Source organism: Cornus florida, unplaced genomic scaffold, assembly GCF_030987335.1.
Source record: "Cornus florida cultivar Cherokee Brave unplaced genomic scaffold, ASM3098733v1 CherokeeBrave_3.0.0_Hap2_Chr10, whole genome shotgun sequence".
NCBI lineage: Eukaryota > Viridiplantae > Streptophyta > Magnoliopsida > Cornales > Cornaceae > Cornus > Cornus florida.
In genome coordinates, this window is record NW_026775580.1 from 79,975,286 (window position 1) to 80,001,517 (window position 26,232).

General features: G+C 34.0%; 2 protein-coding genes across 3 annotated transcripts; both read left to right on the forward strand.

Annotated features, from left to right (window-relative positions):
• Positions 1–2,051: 2,051 nt before the first annotated feature.
• Positions 2,052–9,276, forward strand: LOC132279129 (squamosa promoter-binding-like protein 12). Of its 2 annotated transcripts, none has more exons than XM_059781060.1 (7): positions 2,052–2,323; positions 4,050–4,425; positions 4,773–5,441; positions 5,661–5,797; positions 6,290–6,541; positions 7,812–8,205; positions 8,980–9,276. In XM_059781060.1, exons 3-6 carry the CDS (start codon positions 4,837–4,839, stop codon positions 8,150–8,152), a joined length of 1,335 nt encoding a protein of 444 aa, XP_059637043.1. In that variant the 5' UTR covers positions 2,052–2,323; positions 4,050–4,425; positions 4,773–4,836; the 3' UTR covers positions 8,153–8,205; positions 8,980–9,276. The 2 variants fall into 2 exon arrangements, with proteins under 2 accessions (XP_059637043.1, XP_059637042.1); XM_059781059.1 differs by having other exon boundaries at positions 4,784–5,441.
• Positions 9,277–17,454: 8,178 nt separating this feature from the next.
• LOC132278822 (YTH domain-containing protein ECT3-like) lies at positions 17,455–25,637 on the forward strand. Its single transcript, XM_059780719.1, has 8 exons — positions 17,455–17,732; positions 19,568–19,605; positions 19,711–19,888; positions 20,319–20,395; positions 20,486–21,001; positions 22,315–22,842; positions 23,761–23,973; positions 24,850–25,637. Exons 1-8 carry the CDS (start codon positions 17,654–17,656, stop codon positions 25,102–25,104), a joined length of 1,884 nt encoding a protein of 627 aa, XP_059636702.1. The 5' UTR covers positions 17,455–17,653; the 3' UTR covers positions 25,105–25,637.
• The last annotated feature ends 595 nt before the right edge of the window (positions 25,638–26,232 follow it).

Below are 26,232 nucleotides of genomic sequence, written 5' to 3' on the forward strand. Positions count from 1 at the left end.
ATTTTTATTTTCTTTTGCTACGATAAAACTATAGATAGAATAACCCTTACATATCAGTTCTATTTTGTTTGGTAGAGAGTTTACTTATTAGATTAAATGGCGTCTTCAGATTATAGAGTGAATTAATGTGACCGACTTCGTCCATACAGAATTAAGGGAACGATAATGATGATGACGACGATGGTTAAATGACAACTTTAGAAGGTGACAGGTTTTTTTCCTTTTTTTTATGCAATTAACAAGAGCTACAAGATGACAATGGGTTTTGAGTACACACTGGGGAGACTTGCCTAAGTTGATAGTCAGTCCAAGGGGACTAAATTACAATATAGTTGGCAACAACCACAAAAACAGATGATGAACATCATCCTAATAATTCAGGGGACCATATGCCTAAGTTTAAGACAAAAAAACATTAATACAATCAATGAACGATGGGGACATGTGGTCCTAAGTTTTCTTCTCTTGCTTCCTGCTCCATTATTTGTTACAAAAGTGAATGTGTGTCCAAAACACAAGGAAAGAGAAGTGAGCTATCTTATAGTATCTTCAATTAAGAATAAGATGAAGACGTCTTGGTAAGATCTGTGAAGCAATGCAAGAATTAACAATTATTCAACCAATAAAAAAATTCATGATTATGTTCAGTGTAAGGTGAGACACTTGTATGTATGTATGCATTTGTTTTCGTATTTTCTGAATTCCGATGTGATAATAAAAAATAATTGAATATTTGATCGAAATCATGATTTTCATATGATAATGAAGTAGCAAATTTACTGTTGGGCCAAAGTTTGCCCTCAAAAAAAAAAAATAAACAAATAATAAAAAATTATGCTTAAAATAAGGTTGCGCAAAGAGATTAGATGACTAATAACTTTGTTCAAGTGGTATTTCAAGTGTTCAAGTCTGGTACAGGCATATAAAAATTAACTCGATCTTTAAATTAAAGAAAAAAAATCAAAGGGATTGACTCAACTTTTCTTCTCCCCCTTCTTCTTCTTCTTCTTTAATAAAAAATGAAATAGAAAGATTAAATCTAAGTGAAGGTAGAAGGTATTATGGGAAATAATTGAAGAGGTGCTGCCTTGCGAATAAAGGCAATGATTATAATAATGATCAAATGACTTTACAAGTTACTCCACAACTGAGGTCCAATTAAAATTAGAAAGGCTTAATTACACAAAAACCTTGCAGTTCAAAATATTTACTTGTTACTTCCAAAATAAAATTAATACTCGCAAACTATTGAATTTGCAAATAAGGCCAACAACCCAATTTTCCTTGGGCAGCCGCTGTCAAATGTGTCTTACATATTACTCCCTACTAAATTGTTTTTAAGATTAATTGCACAAAACCTCCCAAACATGTTAAAAATAAATAAATCACTTGGGGCACTTGGCAACTCATTTGTGGGGTTCAATTCTCCTCCAACTTTAAAAATTCTTGATTTAAAATGCTACTCGCACTGTGGGACCCAGGTCAATAGTCGAGAATTTACCTGATAATTACAAGTCCAAATGACAAATAATTACGAGAATTTCAACGTCATTCAAAATATAAAAATAAAAACTCATTTGTGGGGCATTATATCCCACAATTCCACAAGTACTTACCACGCTTCTATTAGCATGAACATGAATAGATTCTATTCTTCTTCTTTTATCCTTAAGAGAAACATTACTCAAGTTCCATCCATACCTACCTATAGATTCAAAATAGTAGTTTTTCGAAACAAGGGATAATAAGCAAATTATTAAACTTATGAGGGTTTTACAAAATTAATCCAAAAGGGCAAATTAGGAATTTTACCATTTATTTGTTAACGTAATTTAAGAAATGGGGTGTTTTGCAAAATTTTGAAATTTCAAGGTATTTATTTATCTACCACTTGTTTCAAAAAAAATAAAAGTAGGGAAAAGTAATTACAATCAAAGAAGAGAGGTCATTTCATAAATCATAATCAATGTAATGGTAAAACTGCAAACTGCAATTAAATCCTATAAATAACAACGAATCTATGGCTCTCCGCTTCTTCTTCTCCACAAGTTTCCACTTTTATACAATATAATTAAATAATATAGTACTCAGTAGAGTAATCAGTCTGAGTCGACTCATCTATCCCGAGTCCACTCGGCCTCCTCATGTGCAATCGCTTTCGGCTCTGTTCTGTTCAGCAGCAAAAATCACTGTGAAACTGTGAATCCAGCCCTATGAGCTCTGGGCACATGTCTAGACTCCATTGGTTCTCTCTCTAACTGTGATTCAATGGTGGCAGTGATTCATTCAAATGGCAGACCTCTGACTATTTTAGCTGCATATGGTCCGCTTTCAACTCATTTTGTCTCTCTCTCTCTCTCTAGCTTTCTCTCTCTAGTAGTACTCATAACTCATAATTAAGTTATATAGAAGTGTTTTTTATTTGTATGTAATTGTAGATATTCATTACATTCTCTCTCTACCTATATAAATAGGCGCACACACTCTCTGTCTAGAGTTTCTGAATTGGGTATAAAGAGGAATGGATTCCTTGCTGATTGGTTGAATGAGGCAAACAATGGAACCTTATGTTACTATTTCAGATATTGAAACCCTAGATTTCCTGTAAATGCATAGGGAATTCGATGTAAAAAATAGTAACCTAGTTTCGTGACTTCTATAATTGCTTATCTTCTGATTGATTTTTAATAGTATAATTTTCCAAAAAGTTGAACAATTATTGTTTTTCTTCTATGTCATGTTAACAATAGTTGCCCCATCTCAGTGGATAGATGGTCCCTTTTGTCCCTAGCTGTTGAATGCTTACAAATTGGATTTAATTTGACACTGAACAAGCTTAGGTTATAAAGATTGAGTTGTTGCTTTTGCCTGATTGGAAAAGACATAGCTGGTGTTGTCGTTGTCAATGTGCTTGCAAAAAGTTATAGAAAGGGTTAATATGTGGCTGTGAATTTTTTTGGATCTTCAGCCCTTTATATATTTAACAGTAGGAAGAAGTTCAGTAATTTGATTAAGACCCATGAGTTGATTGGTCACTTGCTTGTTGCCATCAAGAGATACATTGTTAATTGGGTTTAAATTTTGAACTCTAAACCATTTTGAAAGTGATTGTTCTGGTTGAAGTGTAGCAAAGATTCTAGGGTTTAGGAAATAAATGCAGTGGTTCAGAAGTGCTCAATCGCAGATTCGGGTGTGAAGTCGCACTTTTAAGGGTATATCTGTAGACGTGTTTTGAAAATTGTGAGCGCGTGTAGCGCAAAACGGGCAATATCTACACAGTGTTGGTGGGTCCAAACAGTAGATGTTCTTAAATTTGTTTCCCCCTCCAATATATGAATGTGTTTGTATATATGAATATATGTGTATGTGTTACTGGGAAGAAATTGAGGAAAGCTTTAACCGGAAGGTGTTTTGGGAGAATTACAGGTGGATTTTTAACTGTAAATTCCAGTTGGAAAACCATAGGAAAAGGCATGTGCATCTAACTATAACCTTTTTTTTATCTGTCAACATTGAAGAATTGAGATTCAGTTAAAGGATTCAATAATTGTTGTGAAGTGGCATGATAAATCAATTTCAGGCTTTGCAGCTAGAAGATGAAAGGTGATGACAGTGAATGAAAGTTTCAGCTTTAATGCTCATTCAATGACCTTCCTAAAGTTAGTTATCATTCAAGGCACAGTAACTTTTGCCTGAATGGTGTAATATTTTTACACTAATGGTTGTGGAGAGAGAGAAAGAATAGACTGAAGGGGATATAAAGATTGTCAGTCTTAATTCTGACAATGTAAAATCAGCATTATTCGAATAAAATTGTAGAAGTCATGTTGGTTTACAGTAACTTAGATTTTTTGTGTGGATCTATGTGTTAAATTAGAGGGTGAGAAAGGTTAAATTTTATCTCTGGCTTTATCCATAGACACTTCAAAGAAAATCCAGGTAAACTAAATGCTACATTTTACTGCAACAGTATTTTAGTTATACTCCAGGATGGAATGATTAGGTACATGGGGTTTAAGTGGTGCTGATGTGGGGTAATCATGTGGCAGGATAATCCAAGTGATGTGCTGAATGTATTTTGTCCCGGCCAAAATGTAAACAAGATGAGTCCACATGGTGGAGTCTGACAGATTGAGTTACACTGGTGTATTTGGGGTGGAAAGGGAAACTAAAGTGTTGAGAGACTACGATGAAGAAAACGACAATTTTAATGGAACATCTTCTGTTGTTATTTAGTTACTGACCTACTTATCTGCCACCATTGGCTTTTATTGGTTTGTATGGGTCTCTTCTAGGCTCAGGGAGCAAGCTTCTAATCTGTTCTTTTGAAGGGAGCACCAGAGCAACTTGTGACCTACTTTGTATGTTGCTGTTCAAACAGAGGAGCATCCTGAAACCCTGCAATTTGTTGATTTGAGTTTGAAGGTAAGATCCAATTTCTAGTGTGCTTTATAAGTCAAGAGTATGGTTAAACTTGTTTATCAACTGCTTGCATGATCATATTTCTACTTGTTTAGCTCTTGCATTACTGTTACTCTTCTCTTTTTTCCGATGAATACTGTTACTCTCCTTGTGTCTACGGCGTGATTGATATAGCTCATGATTGCTTCTGCCACTTATCGTGTAGTCGCACTTGTTCTATGTCATTCCTTTACTGCTTTCTTTACACTATTTCAACTTTTTAACTCAGGGTCACACGTGCCAGATGCAGTGTTTCACCAGAAACGATTGTTTTAGCATTTTATTGATAGTGTTTAAATTTCTTTTGTGAGATTGATTTCAGTGATGGATTGGAACTTGAGAACTCTCTGAGAGTTGGATTGGGAAATTCTACCAATGTTCAGTGGCAAGGCAATTGGAATTCCCAGACGATTACAAATTCCCATGCACGAGATTGAAGGAAATGGAGTTGATGATGGGTCTATATATTTATTGGGAGGCGCTGGTTTATCTGGCTCTAGTTTGGGACATAGCTCTTTATCCAAGTGCTCCATCTCAGCTTCTGCCAATTCTTCATCTGAGGGGGGAATGAAGACATTTAGTACTGTTGATGATTTGCCGAAAGATTTTAGTGAGAAGGAAGAGTTTGCCACTACGGGTTACAGAGAGAATTTTACTACTTTTGGGCCTTCTGTTGGGTCTGGTGCACCAGTAATTGATAGAAAGCTTGGTAAAAGGACATATTTTGAAGAAATGTGTGCTCCTAGTGCAACAAAGACTGCATCTTTTTCTGCAATTCATACATCATCTGCTACAACAAAGAGATCTAGGTCATCTTATCAGAGTATGCAGACCCCACGCTGTCAGGTAGAAGGATGCAACCTTGATCTGAAGTCAGCCAAAGACTACCATCGCCGACATAAAATCTGCGAAAGCCATTCCAAAAGCCCAAAGGTAATTGTAGCTGGGATGGAGCGCCGGTTTTGCCAACAGTGCAGCAGGCAAGTTTTTTGTATGAATCTTAATTATTTTAAGGTAGAAATTTAATTACAAGAATAATTTTATCGAAGTTTGTTCTGTAAATTTATCATATTTTGGTTGGGTTTTGTTTAATTTATCTTTGTGCTTATGGTGTATGAAAATTTGCCTCAAGCTGTCTATCACTGGAGGGTTCTGTTAGGGATGTTGGCATGACAGCTACTTGTTTGAAAATTTTTAAGGTTCCATGGTTTGTCGGAGTTTGATGATAAGAAGCGAAGCTGTCGTAGGCGCCTCTCTGAGCACAATGCACGGCGCCGCAGGCCTGAGCCAGAGGCAAGCCAGTTCAACTCCGCAGGCCTACCTTCATTATTTTACGGTTCTCTTCTCGCTCTCAAAATTTAAGCTTTCTTCCTGTATATATTGACGTAACATTTATACTTAATTTTCTAATGTTACATTTTGTTTCATTCATTTTTTATTAAGGTTTTCGTTGGTTTTACATTCTTTTTGCTGCTAATCAGCGATTTTCTTTATTATAGCAAATTAGTTTTAAATAGTACTGGGAAAATTGGGTTTTGAAGTCACTTTGATCATTATTGGTTAATTTACTTGAAGACTTGTGACTGTCATTTTCATTTTCGTGTAACTTCTGTTCTTTCACAAGATTGTTTCAAATTATATCCTTTTAACACATTTCTATAATGAACTTTTTTATTTCATGTAACCTGTTCTATCACAAACTTGTTTCAAAATATATCGTATTAACAAATTTCTATAATCAACTCTTTCATTAACCTATTATACAATCATAGTTGGTTTAATGCATGTTCATAAATGTCATTTTCTCCTCCTTTTTGGACCTGAACAGACGGGAGTCAGCAGATGAATCTTTTCTTCAACAGGATCCCCAACCCAGTTCCAAACCCAACATGGCAAACTGCTTGCAGCTTTGAGGTTGCACAAGCCAGAGATTTTCTGTGTCGGCCTGCAAAATCCGGGACATTTGGTAGGCAGCAACATCTGTCCAGTGATGATACGTCCAACGCCATTTCTAAGCTACATCTTGACTCGGATAGGGTCTTGCCTTTCCAGTGCACAACACCTCGGGTCCTTAATCATGGTTTGTTTCCTTTCTCTTTATTGGACTGTAATTGATTCCATTAAGGTTTTGTTCTTATTGCAAAATTTAGAAGTCATGAAATTTAACGAATTACTACCTCCATCCCAAAATAAGTGTCCCTTTTTTTTTGGAATCCAACTTTTTATTATTTTTTTATTGTATTAGTAGTGAATGAATTACCAAATTTAGCCCTAATGGGTCCACAGTGATGTGATGGTTTACTTTTTATAGATTCAATGCAAGAAGGTTAAATTGGTAATATTACAAAAAATAGTACATTGAGTTTTCAAATTGGACACTTATTTTGGTATGGATAAAAATAAAAAGTTGGACACTTATTTTGGGATGGAGGGAGTATTAGATAATGAAATTCAGGATTTTAATAATTTGATTTGTAAATTCTTGTTATTTTGAACCAAAGTCCAAAACTTCCAAAATTCCATAGAATTCAAAGGGTCATTTCTATCAGAGAAAGTGGTGCCAAAAGAAGAAAATTTGAAGGAGCAAGATGTATAAGAATGCAAAAGATCTTTGACACATGAATGAATTGAATGGTTTTGATGGTTGGGTAATCTGCTATTGAGAGGGTAAAGAAACACCCTCATCGCCAACCCCCCTGTGGATTTTATTATCTTGGCGTGCATATGTAAAGAATTTTGTTAAGATCTGGAGATTTCTATTTGGTGAAAAGAAAAAGGAGTACTTTTAGTTGGTCATTCCACTTGGTTTAAAACACATGGTTGTAGTAGACATGATAGGAATTTGAAATTCTCGGGATTCAAATCTAAAGAATACTAGAAAATTTTCAAATCCTAGGATTTCTAGAATCCTGCCAATCGTTCCAACCAAGATTAAAATTTTACTAAATGGCATAAACAACAATTAGGATTTGTACTAATCAAGTGTGTTTTTCCAAAAGTAACAGTTTAGCTACTTTTACAATTAAAAATCACCTCCCAAATTATAATTAATTGTTCATATTTCCTGTGGCCTGATGAAACCTTGGAAGCAAAACGGTGATTCTTAGGCCCATGTCTTGTGTCTTCACTTGATTTGAACAATTGGCTCCTACCTTTACTAATTTTATAATTGCCAGCATAGAAATATACCCACTTATTTTATGACTCATAACTGATTACTGATTTTCCCCACCACCTTGTCTAAATTTGAAAGGCACTTCTAAGTTTTCCTTAATATGCCCTTAATATGCTGCTGATTCTCTTGCCCAAGGTTTACTGTTATTACTTTGCTGGGCTATCTTTTTCTACAGGTTTAGAGGCATCTACCATTACTTCTAATAACTTGGATGTAGCACCAGAGCTTCGACGTGCTCTCTCTCTTCTGTCAACTGATTCTTGGGGTTTGAATGAGCCTGAACCCATTTCTCTGGAGCAGCTCACCCGTGTAAACCAAACCGGTGTGGCCCAGCCAGTGATTCATGCAGAATCGCGAAATAGGGTACTTGCTTCAACAGAATATGTACGGGTGGAACAAGCACCTTCCAAATCCCAAGTGCGTTCATCGAATTTGCATAATAATGGCAGCAGCCAGTTCCAAGAGTTTCAATTGTTCAAAGCACCAGATGAATCTCGCTGCTTTTTTTCCGATTAACTGATAATCAGAACTAAGCCAGCCCTCCAGAGTAAAGTTGGTTTCATGTTAAGGTCAGTGTTTATTCACTTTATGAACTTTTCAATGTGGAAAGTACTTGTAACCACTGCTTTACTATCCTTACTGTTTTGCAACAGTAGAAAATGCTTTGATTCCCCATCCTTGGCAGCAGTTACATTCTGTGCATAGATGGTTTTAAGTTATCCATGGATAAACTGGAGCTCCAGTGGCATGTTACCAACATTTGTTGGGTTTAAAGATGCAAGTTTCTTGGACCCAAAACAAGTATCACTAAATGGCAATCATAATCATCTGAGATTACAATTATTTTTTATTGCAGAGAAGAATGCTGATAGCACCATAGAAATCTGTAAGAAAAAATGGTTACGTTGACATAGTCATCCAATGGGATCAGGTGTTTATAGTTTATACGGGCCATCATCTTGAACTTCAATCATAATGTTAGAATAAAAATAGAGGAATTAAAGAATGAGGCAAGAAATAATGTGTTTATGATGTCCCCTTTTACTTGTATGCATAACCAATGACTAATATTTCATTCACGATGTGTTTTTGTCTAGTGTAATTTTTTTTTTTTTCCCCAGATGAAACATATATATGTTAGTATTTTAGGAATAAAATTTGGTAAGACAATTCGTACATCTTTTTCTTTTTATTAGTAAAATTTTATTTAGAAGCCTTCGAAAGGGGAATGCATCCCTCAAAAACTACTCAAATTATTGCCATTTAATCCCCCAGTATGAAGTGATTTTCATTTATCGTTATCTGATATATTGCTTCCCATTCACTGGATCTCATATTTGCAGGTTCGGACAAGCAGAGGACTCATCTAACCGGAGACCTGGGGAAACACGTGTTTGAAAATCTGATCGTCAGCTATTTCTCACTGGGTACTTTACCATAAAATTACTCTTTTTTCATCAAAAGAGCGATGTTGCATTTACTCCATCAGATATTATTTCATTTGAACATCATATTCCAATATGAGAAAACGTTTGTAATTTTCAACCGTACTATCAAAACTCATCATTCTTATGAATTTGCAAAAAGTATCATTCCTTTCCGATTGCTTCATAGAATTGGTTAGACTGTTTTACGCTTAAATTGTTGGTCCTTTATTGATGAAATAATCAGCTTCCCAGTTTCCATCCTATGTCTGAAGCCAGACTTTTGAAGGATTATAAAGCATAATGTCCCATGTATCCGGGACGAAAACATACTACTGCACCTTTGTTATCACATTATAAAACAGTTCCTTTGTCCTTTCAACAACATCCAATCTAATACTCAAAAATTTGTTAAAATCATCCAAAATTGGAATATAAGTGTTCAACAGGTATATACTTGAGTTTCTTTTGGAGATTTATGTTTCACAAAGAGATAGGATTTGGAGAGGTTGATTATTTGGATAGTTTCTTCGCAGTAACAGTTTTGGCTATTATAGGGTGGAAACTAGGAGGAATATATTAGTGATGCATGAAATTCCTTGGAGGAGGTTAAGCATGTTCTTTGCTTGAGAACTCTAGTTTTGAGTATTACTTCTCAGTAAGGGAAAAAAATTAGAGGGAATTCTATAATGTTGCTTTTGGGAGTATCAAATTCAAAATTCAAGTTGTCGATTCGGTGCTTCCGAACATAACGTGAGAGTATTATGCTTCACAGCAAGAGAGAATTGAAAGAGATTGATCTTTTGAACCAATTCTATAAAGTACCAATTCAAAATTTTGGTTATTCGGGGAAAAAACCAGAGGGGACGTTAATGATGCTTCAGCCAAAGCGTGTTCTTTGCTTGAGAACTCTAGCTTACAACATTAGATTTTTCAATATTTGGTATTTTTTTTTTTCATGAGATCCCAAGGAATCCCAAATCTTGGGATCAAGTTTCTCCTCATGAAAACGTAAGGGTCTTGCTTGCACGAATCATCAAATTATATGAAAAAATAAATTTTAAAGTCAAAACTTGACATTTTGGTTTAGAGGAGGTGCCATGACCTTTTTTTTTTTGAATGGTTTAGCAAATTGTATATATATATATTCACTGAACACATAAACAGAAACAATGTTCTACAATTCGTTACCTAAAATTAACTTCAACAAAATTTGGACATTTGTCAAAACTTTAAAAAACAAAAAAGCACAACCTTGCCCTTTCAATCATTGGGCTTGCCCTTTCAATCGTTTTGATAGTTGCAGAGCAAAAAAGAGAGACATAACCTAATGTGTTTTGGTAGTACCTATACTGAATTTATATGATCATGGATTTATACGAACAATGTTCAAAATGATTGAACAAGTGTTAGTGAGAATATATAGAGAAATTTTTTCCCGAAAAGATAAAAGAAAATTCTTTAAAATGAGTTAAATATAATTAAAAGTGGGTTAAATATAGAGGGGGTCCGGGGTGTTTTCACATAATTTTAAAAGAATATAAGTATTTTTAGTACACTTTTTAAAATAGGAATGAAAGTACGGTGCAAAATATACATTAGAGGTGTTTTCTGCACTTATTCTTTATATAAAGATTCTTTGTGATATGATTTTAGACATTTAAATTTTAGTTGATTTCAAGCTTTTAGATTTTGAATTGTACCAAATATAGGTCTTTTTTAATAGTAGCTTATTTTGTTGTTACGTAAACTTGCGTCAAGTCAAATGTAAAATTTGTATTGATTAAACGGTGCCATTATAAGATATTTAGTTAAAATTAATGTTCTTACTTTACTTCAAATTGTAGATGTTTCGATAATCCAGTGGTCTGGATTTTGGAGTTTAACTTCTAACACTCCGTAAAAAAAAATTTACTTCGCAGTCGTAACATTAACACTAAGTCACTAATAATTTGGAGTGTCAAGTTTTAACTTTTTTTCATTTACTAATTTAACTTCTAACACCCCTTATCTTGTAAAAAAAAAATTTACTTCACAGTAAGTCACTAATAAATTTTTGTAATGATGTGTAAAGAGTTTTAAGTTACCAGAATACAAACTTTGATCTTTGATCCATGTAAATTCAATGTTTGAATCTGAACTCATCTCATTTTATACCTCTCATAATATTGTTTTGCTTTCATATGTTGTTTAATCTGAACTCATCTCGTATTTGATATAATTATAAGAAAATGGAAAATATTAATTATAAGATAATGGAAAAGAAAAACTAGTATCTTACCAATGATAACCTTATCAATTTATAGGTATCATAGCTTAGGATGCTGTATAATCTATAGAATTCTTTACCTAAATATCTTCCTATGTATAGAACTCTCTACTTTAATATAAATCTCTACAAGCTCTATAATATTTTAAAATCTTCATACTCTTTCAACCGTCAACACTTATTTTAAAATCTTCATATTCTTTCAACAGTAACACTTCATAATATACACAGAAATGTATAAAGTTCTAAAACTCTAACTATATTCATGTCATGTAGAGTCTTTCTCCACGCAAATGTGAGAGGGTTAAAACTCAACTTTACTCATATCATACAGCCACTCACGTATCACCCACACACACGAAAAAAAAAAAAAAAATGAAATTATTTAAATTAATTTATCACTATATACACATTCAAAAGAAAAATAATATACTCAAAGTCTTCTAGCCTAATCGGTAAGATGCCTCCCGTTGGCTCTTGGAGGGCATGGTTCGGGTCTTTGCACCAACTAATTCCTAACATTTACCCTTCAAAAAAATAATAATAATGACAATTTAAACACAAATAAAGAGTTAAATAAAAATAAAATCATGCCTATGACTCATTTGATATTTTGATTTTGTTTTTTATAAAGGTAAGGACAAAATTGATATTATAAAAGTTTCATTAAAATTAAAGGTCTTGTGACATAATGGTAAGTGTGGTAATAAAAAAATAAATAAAAGAGTTTCATTAAATTGTGTTTATTTTTTGCCAATGAAAAAATATATATCATTGTAGCTCTTTCTTTTCATTTCCTTCATCTTTTCTCCTATTTTTGGAAGGATAAAAAAAACTACTGTTTTCATTAGAATGCTTTTGGTAATTTGTTTCATTCCAAATCCTGCAATTCCCTTTATTTTTCTTCCTTTTTTTTTTTTTTTTTTTTTTTTTTTTTGGTCAAAGTTGATAATTTCCCTCCATTTACCTTATTTTTCTTTTTCTTCCATTTCCCTCCAACTAAACTGGGTCTAAAAAAAAAAAAAGAAAGTTGAGGATGGGCAAGAGACGAAGTTGAAGATTTGAGTCATGCACCCACTAACTTCTAATTTAATATTCGTGAAAAAATTTATAAAAAAAAAAAAAATCTTCTATATAGCATTTTTATATTTAAATTATTTCTCCTAAATTATTTTTCGCCACGTCTCAATTGGCGGCATGACACAATAAAACCGTTCATCATATTGATAATAATATCTTTCGTTTTTAGAGGGGAAAAAAAATGGTACACCAATCAAATCTCAACATAACCTTTTAAGACTTGTGATGTTATTTCCTGAAATTCAAAGTCTTAAAAAAAATCAAATCAAATCAAATCTTAATACATGATAAGATTACTTAAAAACATGAGTGGTGAATGTATTTGCATTTAAAAATCATTAGACAATTTTTATATTGAGTGTGTACGATACCCATACGTAATTAATCGGTAAAAATGAGATCAATAGACTATCCAAAAATAACATGGATGTGGGGTCGGGGGTCGGTCGTCGAGGATTTATCCAGTAGTTACAAATTCAAAGAGCAAGTAGTTGGAAGAGTTCCAACGCCATCAAAAAATAAAAAAATAAATAACATGGGCTGAACTTATTAGACATAATTTTACTGAATAAAAAATAATAATAATCTTTCATAGAAATGAAATAAAAATGAATTTACGTGATCAACTCATTTATATAAAATATAAAGATAAGAATGATGACAAGCATGATTAAAAATTAAATAACCAATATTGATTCGTGAAAGTAATGAAGAAAGTATCCTTACAAATTAATTAAGCATTAGATGTCTTGGTAATAGATCACGCAATAAATAAAATAAAAATAGTGAAAAACTCGTAATAATGTGCTTATACTTATAGCATGAAATACTACCAGGTCCGACTCAATACATGTTGAGACCATATATATTTTTTTTAGTACATTAAAATAAATAATATTAATATAGTCTATACATTTTTAATCTTTATACTAATCAAACAATAAAAATGAGTAAAAAATATAATAAGAGCATTACTTAGTAGCCTACTTGTTAGAGTACTAACTTTCTGAGTAGGTGTACCATGTTCAAGTTTCCTCTCCTCCTAATTTTTGCCTTCTTCGAAAGAAAAAAAGTTAGAAGAACAAAAAATGCATGATTAATTCTCCATATTGCGTAACAAAAATTTAATATTTTTTTTTTCTGGAAAATTAATTCTTTTGAACGCTATTAAATTCAAATCTATCCTAAGGAGTCAATGTGATTGGGAAGAATAAGCTGTGAAATTAGAAGCTTTTTAATTTTTTCTAAATTTAACATTTTGTGCAAATTTTATGAAAATTGAAGAATATACAATTTACTTGTTATTGAAAACACAAAAGCTTATTTCAGTCAACATAAAAAGTTAGAGATCAGTATATTTCAATCAATATATAAATTGGATTAGTCATATGACTCCTATTACTTTAAATTATGTAGTTTGTGACAAATTCTGAATCCCGATTAATGAATTCAAGTTTATTATACTGAGAAATTAATAATGATCTGGACTCAAAAAAAATAAAAAAATCAAACTCGGAGTTACTTTCTTGTACTTACAATTCAATTTGTTTACCATAAATCAAACAAAGGCATTTGTGAGTGACAATATGAAAATTTTGAAATGTAAAAAAAAAAAAATTGGATTACTTTAAAGCTAATTTAATTGTTCAATACTACACATTCAGGCTTCATTTGTTTCGATATAAAATATCTTCTTCGGAAAATATTTTTTCTTTTCACATAAAATTTATATTCTTTTTTATTTTTCGGTGTCACTCGATACATGTAAAAAGGCTTGTCGAAAATTAATGAATAAGTTATTTTTGTTAGGTTTTAATATTTTTTTTATTAATATTTTATGATAACCAAATACTGAAAAATATAAAAATTTATTTTTTAAAATTTATTTTTCGCTCAAACAGACGAGCGTCAATCAAATAAAACGTTTGTCAAAAGATTAAAAAAAATCAAATAAGTGAAAGATGATGCAAGCATGCAGATACAATTTTAAATATGCATTGAGAATATTAGTCAATAAAACAATTGTAAAAGAATTATACTACAGTTATAGGTTCCACGATCATCAATTACGGATTTCATGTATGGATGGGAAAGAATGTTAAAGGGAAGAAACCCAACTGTTGGGTTAGGAAGGTATTTGCATAAAACAAGTTAAGTTACACCAAAATAAATTTATTGAGAAGTTAATATTGATAAATTTTTTATAAAAAAAATAATAATTTTGTTTACATTTATTTAATACACCTTAAATACTTCACCCACTTGTTTGATATTTTCAAATATTATAAGACGCATATCTAACAAGCTAAGAAGCACGGGCACAAGTACGATACGATACGGATGCGGAGATATGGCAAATCTCAAAAAAATAGGATACAAGTATGGCGGGATATGGTAATAAAAAATAAATAAATTTTATTTTTTATATATAAATAAATAATTTTTTAAAAAAAATTATGAATCTAAATGTAATCATTAATATAACATATAAGTTCATTTTACAACACATAAAACAAAATCTCTAGTCATCACTTACTAAAATTTGAACTTTTCTCAATAATTATATTATATTATTATTGTTGAAAAAGTTGTATTTTAACGTTCAAATTTGTTTAAAATGTGTTATGAAATGTCGGATACGCAATCGCAATATCTAAGAAGTGTCTAAGGAGCATCGGATATGTATTAAAAATTAAAATATATATTATAAAATTATGAATACGTTTAAAAAGTATCAGACATGTATTCGTGAGTATCCGTGGAGTGTCAGTATCTGACACGTATCCAATACAGGTACGTTTCTCTCTTAAAAGTATCCATGTTTCCTAGCTAACAAGTCTACCATAATTATTTTATTAAAAAATGTTAGTACGATATATAAATATAAATATATATATATATATATATATATAAATGACAAATAATAATTATTTAAAATTTAAAATGGTTGGTGATGAAAAAAAAAACCCTAAGTTTGACTGGCAGCCTTTACCAATGAGTTCCTTTCGACTCTCTCTTCGTGGAAAAGAGGATGGCAACAACATAAACTCAGAAGGAGGAAAAACTCTTGAACATATAATACAAAATTACTTTTATGTTATACGATTCTTAGCATTAACTTGATCGTCAGAAGGTCCTTGACCGGCATCCCATCAGTGCCATTTGAGGTGACCTAATCTCTATTGTTTTGTAAGTAAACGTCATCGTTCCAGGTCGCAAGGATTTTTGCATCAACAGTTGGATTTAGAAAGATGAAGCAGCGATCATAAATCAAGGATTTATAAAAAGCATTGGGCTGGATATTTTCATGTATAGGTAGCTAGATATAACAGGTGGGCGCTTGCATATTTATCCAAAAACTCAAACTGTTGAATAGTATTGCATACCCACTCATTTATACCCAATTACTCTCCCATCAGGATCCAATGTGGGACAAATATCTCTTTGTAACATTCTCCCCCACTTGAACTCACAACGTCCTCGTTGCGGTCGGGCCAGCTTATCTAGGGTGGTTCACTCGGACGCCTTCCGGGCCGAGCGCTTGGCGTCACACCGAATCAAGGATTAGATTTGACTCTGATACTAACTATAACGGGTGGACGCTTATCCATTTACTCAAAAACTTAAATTATTGAATAATAATATATATCCATTTATTTATACTCAATCACTCACTCTGAAATTCGGATATGATGTGAGACTAATATTCCCTTGTAACCTGGGAAGTAAGAGGCCTATTACAGCTTATTCCACAATATTGGTCACCTCCTTTGATTGGCTATCTGTCATTTTTAAATGTACGTACGGACTTTTTCATGTTTTTATTTTTTTGTCCTTTTTTTATTTTTTTTGAGGGGTAGGTGGAACTCCAACACGCCCTTTTTGGTGTATATATATATTTTTTAATAAGATGGGAGGGATAACTCGAACAGCTGCACACCCACTCATAAAGCTAGGTACCGTACCAACTAACTTCTTACAAAGTTAATGCTAATGGTGAATTAATTGTGCAAAGATGAAGGTGGTGATGCAAAGCCAAACAAGGCATTCTGAGGTTTCAGCCGTGATGGATGATATTGACGTAGTGTTGCTAATGCAGAACAAGTTATTCCATGCAATGGGGTCCTATTGAGAATAAATTATTGAGTATCCAAGGTACCAATAAATCAATAATATAGTGTCATCATTTAATGGAAATGATTAGTAATTCCTATAAATAAGGAAAATAGTGATTATTTGTTAAAGGATGGCACTATATTATTGGGTACCTAGCCAATAGTTTTGTCCTACAATTCAATAAGGTGGCTCATAATTGCCTATGAATGTTTGCTTTAGACTTAAAAGAGTTGAGTCTCTAATAAATACTTCAAATTGTCAATGAAAAATAATAATGTGAATAATAATTCGCAAATGAAACTTCAAAGAATAGGTACAAATGACCTATTGCAACACTTATCTTCAATAAATAACAAAATAATAATTCTTATTATTTTAATATATTATTAATTAGTACAGTACCTTACAAATTTCAGTGTGAAACCTATCTCATCTACAAAACAAGTGTTATTGATCCAAACATGCCCTTGAATTCTTTTCCAAGAAAAGAGAAAATATATATATATATATATATACGTATTGACATTACTCCATCTAGAATTAAGTGAAAAGTCCATGGAAATTTCCTTTCTGTTTCCATTCTGTAGATCTGAATTAAAGTATTAATACTTTCCTTTCCCCCTCATTCATGAGAAGGAATCCACTGTATTTATTAGCAAACACCAGAGTTATACTCTGTCCACTCTCCTTTAAGGCGCGTGTAATAAACTCAACTCGCCAAGGCTTGTATTTGTTTGTCACGCGCTGTGAAAACGAGTAAGTTTAGCATCTCACTCAGTAAATCCAAAAATCCAACCCAATTAGGGAAATCCGAATTTAAAAGGAAATCAAACCGCCTCAATGCAAGGTGAAAGTATATAGAGTAACAACAAGGTTCTTTCTTTGTACATACATATACATATTTTTATTATATATATACATATATATATATATATATAATTATATATATATATAAACTCTCCCCTCTTTTTCTCATTCATCATTGTAATGATATAGACTCGAAACCCAAAACCCTTTTTCACCGAGTATTTCGTTTGTTGTTCATTTCTCTTTTCTTTGTATCGAATATATTAGATTTGGGTTTTTGATTAGATTGGAGTTTGATTAGATCGGAGTTTGATTAGATTCATGGAAAAGGCGAGTCAACAGGGACAGGATCGAATCAATCCTACGTCAACCTCACCGGTATCTGTATCTGTATCTGCTGGTGTGTATTCCGTTCCATCTCATAACCTTTATATATATATAGACACACACACTCACATACACACTCTCACACGTATTGAGTTATTGGGTGAAATTGCTAAAGCTTGATAGGTTTTGTTTAATAGCTTGTAATGGGAACTTTACTCCCATGTGTTAACGAGCCAAGATTGAATCTTTAAGAACGTAGCTTTGAAATTTGTAATGCGTTAATCATTACAACGCCAGCTGAAGTCATCAAATTTTTGGGTTTTGGGAGTTTAGTTGAAAATATATGCCCTTTTTTTTGTTATATTGGATGGAAGAATTGGGTTAAATTTGGCAAAAATTAGCGCAAAATTAGCTTAATGAAAAAAACCATCATCTCTCTCTGTGGGTGCTGCTTGTTAGAATTTTTTTTGGTGGATTTACATTGTCTGTCTTTCTCCTAATTCTGTAGTTGGGGTGGTTGTACTTCACTGTAGCTGAGAAAGTGTCAAAAAATCCCATTGAAATTAACCTTTGATATCCTAGGATCATTCACAGCCTCTATAATGTACATTTTGTGTGATTTCTAAAACAACTTGCTGGATTAATGAACTCAGGGTTCCAAGGCATCTCCTTCCTCCAACGGTTGTCAGTCAACTTATTTTTGTTATTCAGCAGTATATAATTAGTGTCACCAAAGCCGATGTTCTCCTGCCATTCTGAGTTGCTAATCCTATTAGTCATTAAATTGCTTGAATCCTTTTTGTGATGTCTCCCCGTCCTCCAAATCTATATGGTCCCCATCACTTGGTGAACTAGTCAATATACCACCAAAGCCTTTTTGTGTAGTATACTAGTTTGTCCTACACCTACCCAAAGGGGAGTTTGAGGGTTCAAACCCCAGTGGGGACATAAGTCACATAACACTAGTCAGTACTTCATATGCATTTGTAAGTTGAAATCCACCACAAATGACGCCTAACTGATGCGTACCTTGATACCAGTTAACTTAGTTCATCTTAGTCAATGCCCAACCCCATTTCCTAATGTAGTGCTTATTGGGTGTCAATCCATGAGATTGTTTCTGAATTTCTATTTTTAACCCAATTACTTCCAAAACCCGACTCCCCAAAAGGCAAATTCTTTTGTTTGTCAACGTCAGCTTGTCAGCCACTCGATAAATAATGGAAATTGACATGAGGTATAAACAAAGTGTATAAGGCACCACATAAATCATAGCTTAGTTGTTTTCCTTAGATAAATGGAGTTTCTTTCAACATTCTGAACATTTTTAATATATTCTACACCACCTTTGCTTTACAAAACCTGAAGGGAATCAAATGTATGAAGGAAGATGTCCACTTGAGAAGATTGAATTTAAGGCCATTAGCACCCCGAACTAACTCTTAACTATATAATTTTTGTGCAAGTTCATATTTCAGTTACAGAACCTGCCTCCCAAGTATAAGTAAATGACAAGATACCTATTTATGAGGGGGAGAGAGAGAGAGAAGGCACCTGAAAATTTATTTTTTTGTTTTTTTATATGCCATAAATATGAGAAATTGTTATATGTGAAGGACAAGTCATCCTCCGCAAACAAGCAATTCAGAACATCTTTAGTGTGACAATTTCAAAATAGTCTGCTTGTTCTTTGGATTTTAATATTTTAACTTAGTTGTTGAACTTTGTGCTTGCCCATACAAAGCTCTCAACTATCCTAGTACACCCCCACCCCCAGCGGGGGGTGTTGCTTGAGGGATCAGCATGTAGGTGAACCTCTGCTGGTTCATATTCATTAATATGTAGCTCCTTCGCTCAGTGCTTCTATGCTTACTTTAATGTCTATCTTACCAAGTTACTGGTATGCAGATGGGACACCTGTTGGTCTGGATAACTTGATGGAACAGGTACTTGGTCGCCAGTCCACTATGTTATACTTATTTTCTTTCTTTATATATTGGTTTGATTAGTTAATGTGTTGCATTAGTACTTCCTTTGTTATCTATCAACAGCCACTTTCACCCAAAGATGAAAGGATTGCTTCTGTGAATACTTCTCGGGATGCAACCATCACAGAGCCTTCAAGGAATGTCATAGATGCACCGGAATCCTCTGAGAGAAGTGGAGCTCTTGCAACCGTCAATCCACAAAATACCTATTCTTCTCATGAACAACCTTTTTATTATGGAGGTTTGTTCCTTACTATACTTGCTATTGTTACTGACTCAGATCCTAAACTTTTGGGTTTTTTTTTTTTTTTTTTTCTCTTTATGACGATTAGTAGACCATATCTTGCTTTTATACAAAAGTTTGCTGATGTTGACATTTTTCTTGTTTGAGCTGTTTTTTTAAACACAAACCATGATTGACAATTTTTTTATAAAATTATAGATTTTGATGGAATATAAAAGAAAATTAAACTGAATATTTATGATTACTGTTTGGTATTTGACCCTTTAAAGACTTTATTTTGGGATGAAATACAAAAATTGGACACACCTGACCTAACATGTTGTGTGAGTGGAAAATATCATCATTTTTGTGAGCTTCCAGGTTCTGCTCCTCCCCATAATTATACAGAACATTGAATAATGGTTTATCACATCCTTCTTGTCTTCAGGTTATGATAACAGCACAGGTAATTGGGATGAATCTTCTCAATATGTTAATGCCAATGGTTTGCAAGTTGTCCCTCCGGTAAGGACAAATCCCATTCCCTTGCGCTTGTTTGATTTATTTTGTAGGTGTAACTCACCAGTTGTTTCTTTTTTATTTGGCTGTACATAGGCAATGTACAACGACAATCTCTCGCTTGTCTTTCATTCTGGTTATGGATTTGATACTCAAATGGCATATGGACAATATTCCCCGTTGGCTAGTCCTCTGTCCCCATTAATGGTAGATGGCCAGCTATACTCTCCACATCAATTCCCTGTGTCTCCGCCTTATTTTCCACAATCAGTTTCGCCTGGTGCGGCACATGTTACTTCAGCTCTTCCTATTTCACAAACTGAGCTGATGACACCGGGAAGTGGTGGCCAAGAGGGTCTCAATAACAATATGCTTTTTGGGCCAGGATCAGGATACTTTGTACATTTTGGATCTTTTGGTGGAGGGGACCTTTCTGGAAATGGCTATAGCCCTGGTTTCTACAACTACCAGGGGGATTTTGGATCTGGTGAACTATTGCCAAATCAATCAAATCCTCGAGACACCGGCAGGTATTTGTCCCCAATGACATCAGCAGCAGTTTATCCCCAACCAATTGGTATACTTGGGTCTTATGAGCACAATGTTGGACAGGTTTGTTTACTTTAATCTAGAATATGACATTCTCATAACTAAAAACTTTCCTTGGTAAAAAATTCCACACAACTTATGTATTTATTTTACCATCATGACCACCATTTGTAAGTAGAATACTTGAGAATTAGATATTCTGTTTTCGTACTTTCACAATGACATTTTTAATGTTGACCCACTTCAAAACTTGGTCTGAGCTTGCTTTAGGTTCCCTTCAATCCAATTAAGATTCAATCATATAATCTAGCTTATTATACTGTTGGCTGGACTCGGGTGTAAACCGTGTAATTGTATTTGAATATCAGTGTATGCATATTTGCATAAATATAACATTACTTGTGTATTTTGGTAATAGTACTGTGAATATTAATTGTTTTTCTTCTGCAACATTGATGATCTTAAATATTCTATATTTGTTGTTTTAAATTGTGACTGCCCTCTTCCCTCCCTCCCCCCTCTTTTACTACAAAGGCATGGTAAGATAAGACATGGTTGCCCAGTGGTTTATAATAACTGATAAGTATTTTCTATTGCTGTACTTCACTAGTGATTCTAACCCTAGCTGGTATAGCAGAGGCACTGTAAAATCTAACGTTGGTCTGCATTAGTATGCATTATCTGATGTTGTCTTGAAATGATGCACTGTCATTTCAAGTATTTGCACTGTAGAGACGATATATAGGCATCTGTGTGTGTGTGTGTTTTTTTGTCTGTGTGTGTATGTACATGTTTGTATTTATATTTGCGTGTTGCTACTTATTGTTCGTCTTTGATCCTATGTATCAGTTTGCCAATCTTAAACCTAGAATTCGAGAAAGTGGTGCATAATGCCATGATAAGGCATACAATCTTAAAATGGTGATTAGTTTGTCATCATTATTTTTCTGAATTACAAATGGCAAATAATGTATTTGATTAATCAAAGCTCACTAAAAATCTTTAAAATGATTAGGGAAATCAGGTTTAAAGGAATGTATCTCTAAGTTGTATTTCGATAATCGAAGCTTTTTATGCTTGTACCTTGGAAATATTGCAGTGATAATGGATACTAATTTTGGGAACGGCAACCATGTTCAATAGATTGCCTGATTAGTTTTGAAAACCATGTATGTAAACTTGTGTTTTAGCGTTCAACGGGGTGCTTGGACATAGCAATTCCTGTGGATTTCTAGTTTGTCACCAACTGATTCAAACTTTCACTTTATCTAAGCTGTTGTTTCTTTCCACAGATGCAGATGAAAATTAAATTTTGGTAATCCTGTAAACTCATTAACCCTCTGTGCTCTAAAAGTTGAATTGTCAATCATTTGCAGATTTCTCAACAACAGAGACAATTTCATGGAGTTGGATTGGAATCAGGTTCCTATGCTAGAAGCCATCGGCCTGGTGGCTCTTACCAGAGCTCAAACTATGGTGGTGCATCCATTCCTGTTTGGGGAGCTAATCAACAGAACCGACACACTCCTGAAAAAGGCGGAAGACGAGAAAGGGGCTCTGACTCTATTTGCATTTCTACTTATTCACATGGAATCTCTGGTGATCATAATCGGGGGCCTAGGGCTTCAAAGCAGAAGGACAAGAGCACTACTGAATCTGCTATTAGCAAAAATAGTGCATCTACTTCTGGGGATCATTTTAATCTGTACAACCATCCAGATTTTACAACAAATTATGAGAATGCCAAGTTTTTCATCATCAAGTCTTTTAGTGAAGACAATATTCACAAAAGTATTAAATACACCATCTGGGCCAGCACTCCACTTGGGAACAGAAAACTAGACGCTGCTTATCATGAAGCGAAGGGGTCTAAGGGACATTGTCCAGTATTTCTATTCTTTTCGGTATATTACTTGGAACTCCGAAACTCAAAATTTATTTATTTATTTATATATATATATTGGCTCTATTGTCACAATTGTTGGACTGACTTGGATGATTTAGGGCCTGGTTGAGGTTATTCCAAGGATAATCAACTTCTTGTTGATTTAAAAAATATTAGGGCACTGATCCATGGTGGTTGGATAGAGATGTCTACTGTAGGGCTATGAGACTGTTGTTTGGCTGCAGTTATAGAATTTCTGGGTGTGTGAAATAGCTATAAGTGCAGAAGCCTAACCACAGCAGCCTTTTGCACAAACGTGCCATCACTAAACCTGAAGTTCAGTTATATGTGAGCTAATGATTTTCTGATGTTGGAAGCAGTTCCAGTTTTGTTTGACGTGGTTGATGGTGCATTGACCTCCTCACTAGATGCAAGCTCCTTGTCTATACTTTTGGTATATTTTTTGAAAGTTCTATCCCTTGTGTCATCCACATTCTCCTCGTCTTTGGGTAGGTTGTCAGGTCTGCATATGGGATTTGAGCATGATCAGTGAGAGAAATATAGTGAGAAACAGGTCATATCGCTAGTTGATTTTCATGAAATAGTAATAATAAAATGAGTTAGTAGTGGGCCTATCGACTGTTTTATTGGTCATGTTGATGGTTGGTAGACAGTTTGCCGAGTTATTTTCTGCTTTGCTCTCAATATCCACTAGGCCTATGCAGAATTAGTATTCCTGTCATCCCAATATGAAAAGAAAGGAAGTGAGTGAGTCTATTTCTTCGAGACATCTGTAGATACTTTTGAAAATCCAATGGACTTGCTTCTATTTATATATTTTTCTCGTTGGTTAAGCTGTACTCTGAATACCTTTTTGTAACTCTTAAATTTTCAGTGTATTAACCCTCTTAAATTTTGTTGCTTGCAACTATTGTAGGTCAATGCAAGTGGACAATTCTGTGGAATGGCAGAAATGGTTGGACCTGTAGATTTTGAGAATAATGCAGATCATTGGCAGCAGGATAGGTGGACTGGGCAGTTCCCCGTCCAATGGCATATTATCAAAGATGTTCCTAACAGTCGGTTCCGCCACATACTTCTTGAAAATAATGACAACAAGCCTGTTACCCATAGCCGAGACACTCAAGAGGTAGCAATGATTTTCTTCTTTCTTCTTTCTATCTTCCTTTTTCCCATCCCTTTTCTTTTTTTTGGCCTTTGGATAGGGATTTACCCGTCAGCACTAATGTTCTGTGTTGGTTGATGTTTAATGTGATACTATGTTGTTTTTCTCACAATTAAAGATTTTTTCCTCACAATTAAAGATACACATCCTAATTTTGGGAGGTTTACTTAGTTGCTTCGGGCTTTATGTTGAGGAATGGCTCAAACACAAATGTAGTGATTAGAAAAGCACGTTCTATTTTTTCCCCTTGTTGGGGTTAGACCAATGTTGCCCAACCCATTTTCATGTATAGCTAATCTCATCAATGCATGTAGTCACCTACCATTGTCATGCATCTGTTAAGCACAAGGAAAGTCGACACTAAGACGTCTTCCCAGTTCACCTATCATTGAGTGTTGGCCCATTTTCTTGATGTCCACTCCTCTGGATTGACTTGGGCAGTAGGCACCCTCAGATTCATGTCAACATTACAATTACCTTTATTTTAGTTGCTGCATGCTCATAAATACAAGTCAACTCATCAAAGCCTTTATGTGCTGGGAAGCTGCATTTTTTTCCCCCCTCTGCATATATCCCTTTATTAGGTCGAGCCTTCTGTTAAAATAGTACAACATGGCCTTAGAAGGTTAAGCCAAGCAGACACCACACACCACGATGAAATTAACCCGACCGTTGTATAGCTGATTTGTATAGATCGTAGTGGTTCATTGTGAGGCTCTTTGGTCTATAAATAGGGGTGGGAGCTCATTTGCTCCACAACCAAGCAACCAAGGGTTGTAAGCATTCTCTAGTCCAGTACAAAACCTTCCCATTCACTCAAACGCTCTGGCTCTTTCTCAGGTGAAACTGGAACAGGGCATCGAGATGTTGAAAATTTTCAAAGAGCATGATGCAGATACATCCATCCTAGATGATTTTAGTGTTTATGATGAACGGGAGAAAGCCTTGCAAGAAAGAAAGGCCAGGCAGCGAGCAAGTTCAACAAAAAATGATCCAGTTATACTTGCTGATACCTCGATAAATCAACTCTCTGATAACTTTTCTGAGACGCTCCAATTGGAAAATGGTAAAGAAGTGCGTAGAAAGGAACAGTAATGGGCAGTATAACTGATTTCATGAAGAAGAAAAAAATAATAACAACTGTAGGATTTGACTAGCAGGAGTTATAGCTGCAGGTATATTGGCTTCTGGGGTTGCTGTAATCTGACATTTTGAAGGCAATTCTTTGAGGTGTATAAGTCATCTCCAACACACTGTAAACTAGGCCTCTCTCTTCCTTTTGGGATCTTTTGATATTTCAATATTGAGAGCAATTGGGTTAATTCACGCGTTCTTAAGCGAGGCACAGGCAGGCAGGAGCTTACATACTCTCTTTTCTCTCGTTTTATCTTTTGAATTGTTTTCTTTAGTTGTAGGTGGTGTCGGGGCATATGGGGCAATTGAAGCAAGATTGTCGTAGGAGTCTGAATGTTATGTGCCTGACACCACACCTGTTGTAATTTTAGATTTCTGATTTAGTGCAGTGCAATTACTATAAGCTGCTGTGCAGAGGAAAGATTTGTAAAATTACTCAAATTGGGTGGCAATTTATTGAAGCAATGCGACAAAAAAAATTTAGTTACAGAAAATTCAGCTGTCTAAACAATAATCTTATCTTGAGAATGATTATTATTACTATGCTCCTGTGTACTTTTTTCAACTTCGGAATTTACATATATATCTAACCATCTGTTTTTAGAGTGCCATTTCAGGTTTTTCAAGGTATCTATAAAACAAAAGGGTAACAAGAGAGGGAAAAGTGATGAATCTAATCTTTCACTGCACTGTTATATTTTATATCATAAGTATTGGCGTTTGCAGTTTAGGTGAGCAAGATCCATGTAGTGAGAATGGACTCCAATATCGTTCAAGATGGCTTAGATTATGCTTTGCTAAGTGTTCTACAACATAATGTGTGCAGTTTTCTCACACTTGCATAAATAAAATGAAAGCCGTTTATGGTTTGTGATACGGCTTGAATTTAATAACAATGAACATTGATGTTCTTATCAATAGGACTTTCAATGTATTGCCGCATTTTCTATTCATATCAGATGTTCAGTGGTAGAGTTTATCAGTTTTTTAACTTGAAAGATATTTAAAAGACAAAACGAAATGGTCCTTTCATATTATACCACCAAGCAAATGCTGAGAAAATTCAAATCAAATCAATGTGAGACCTTG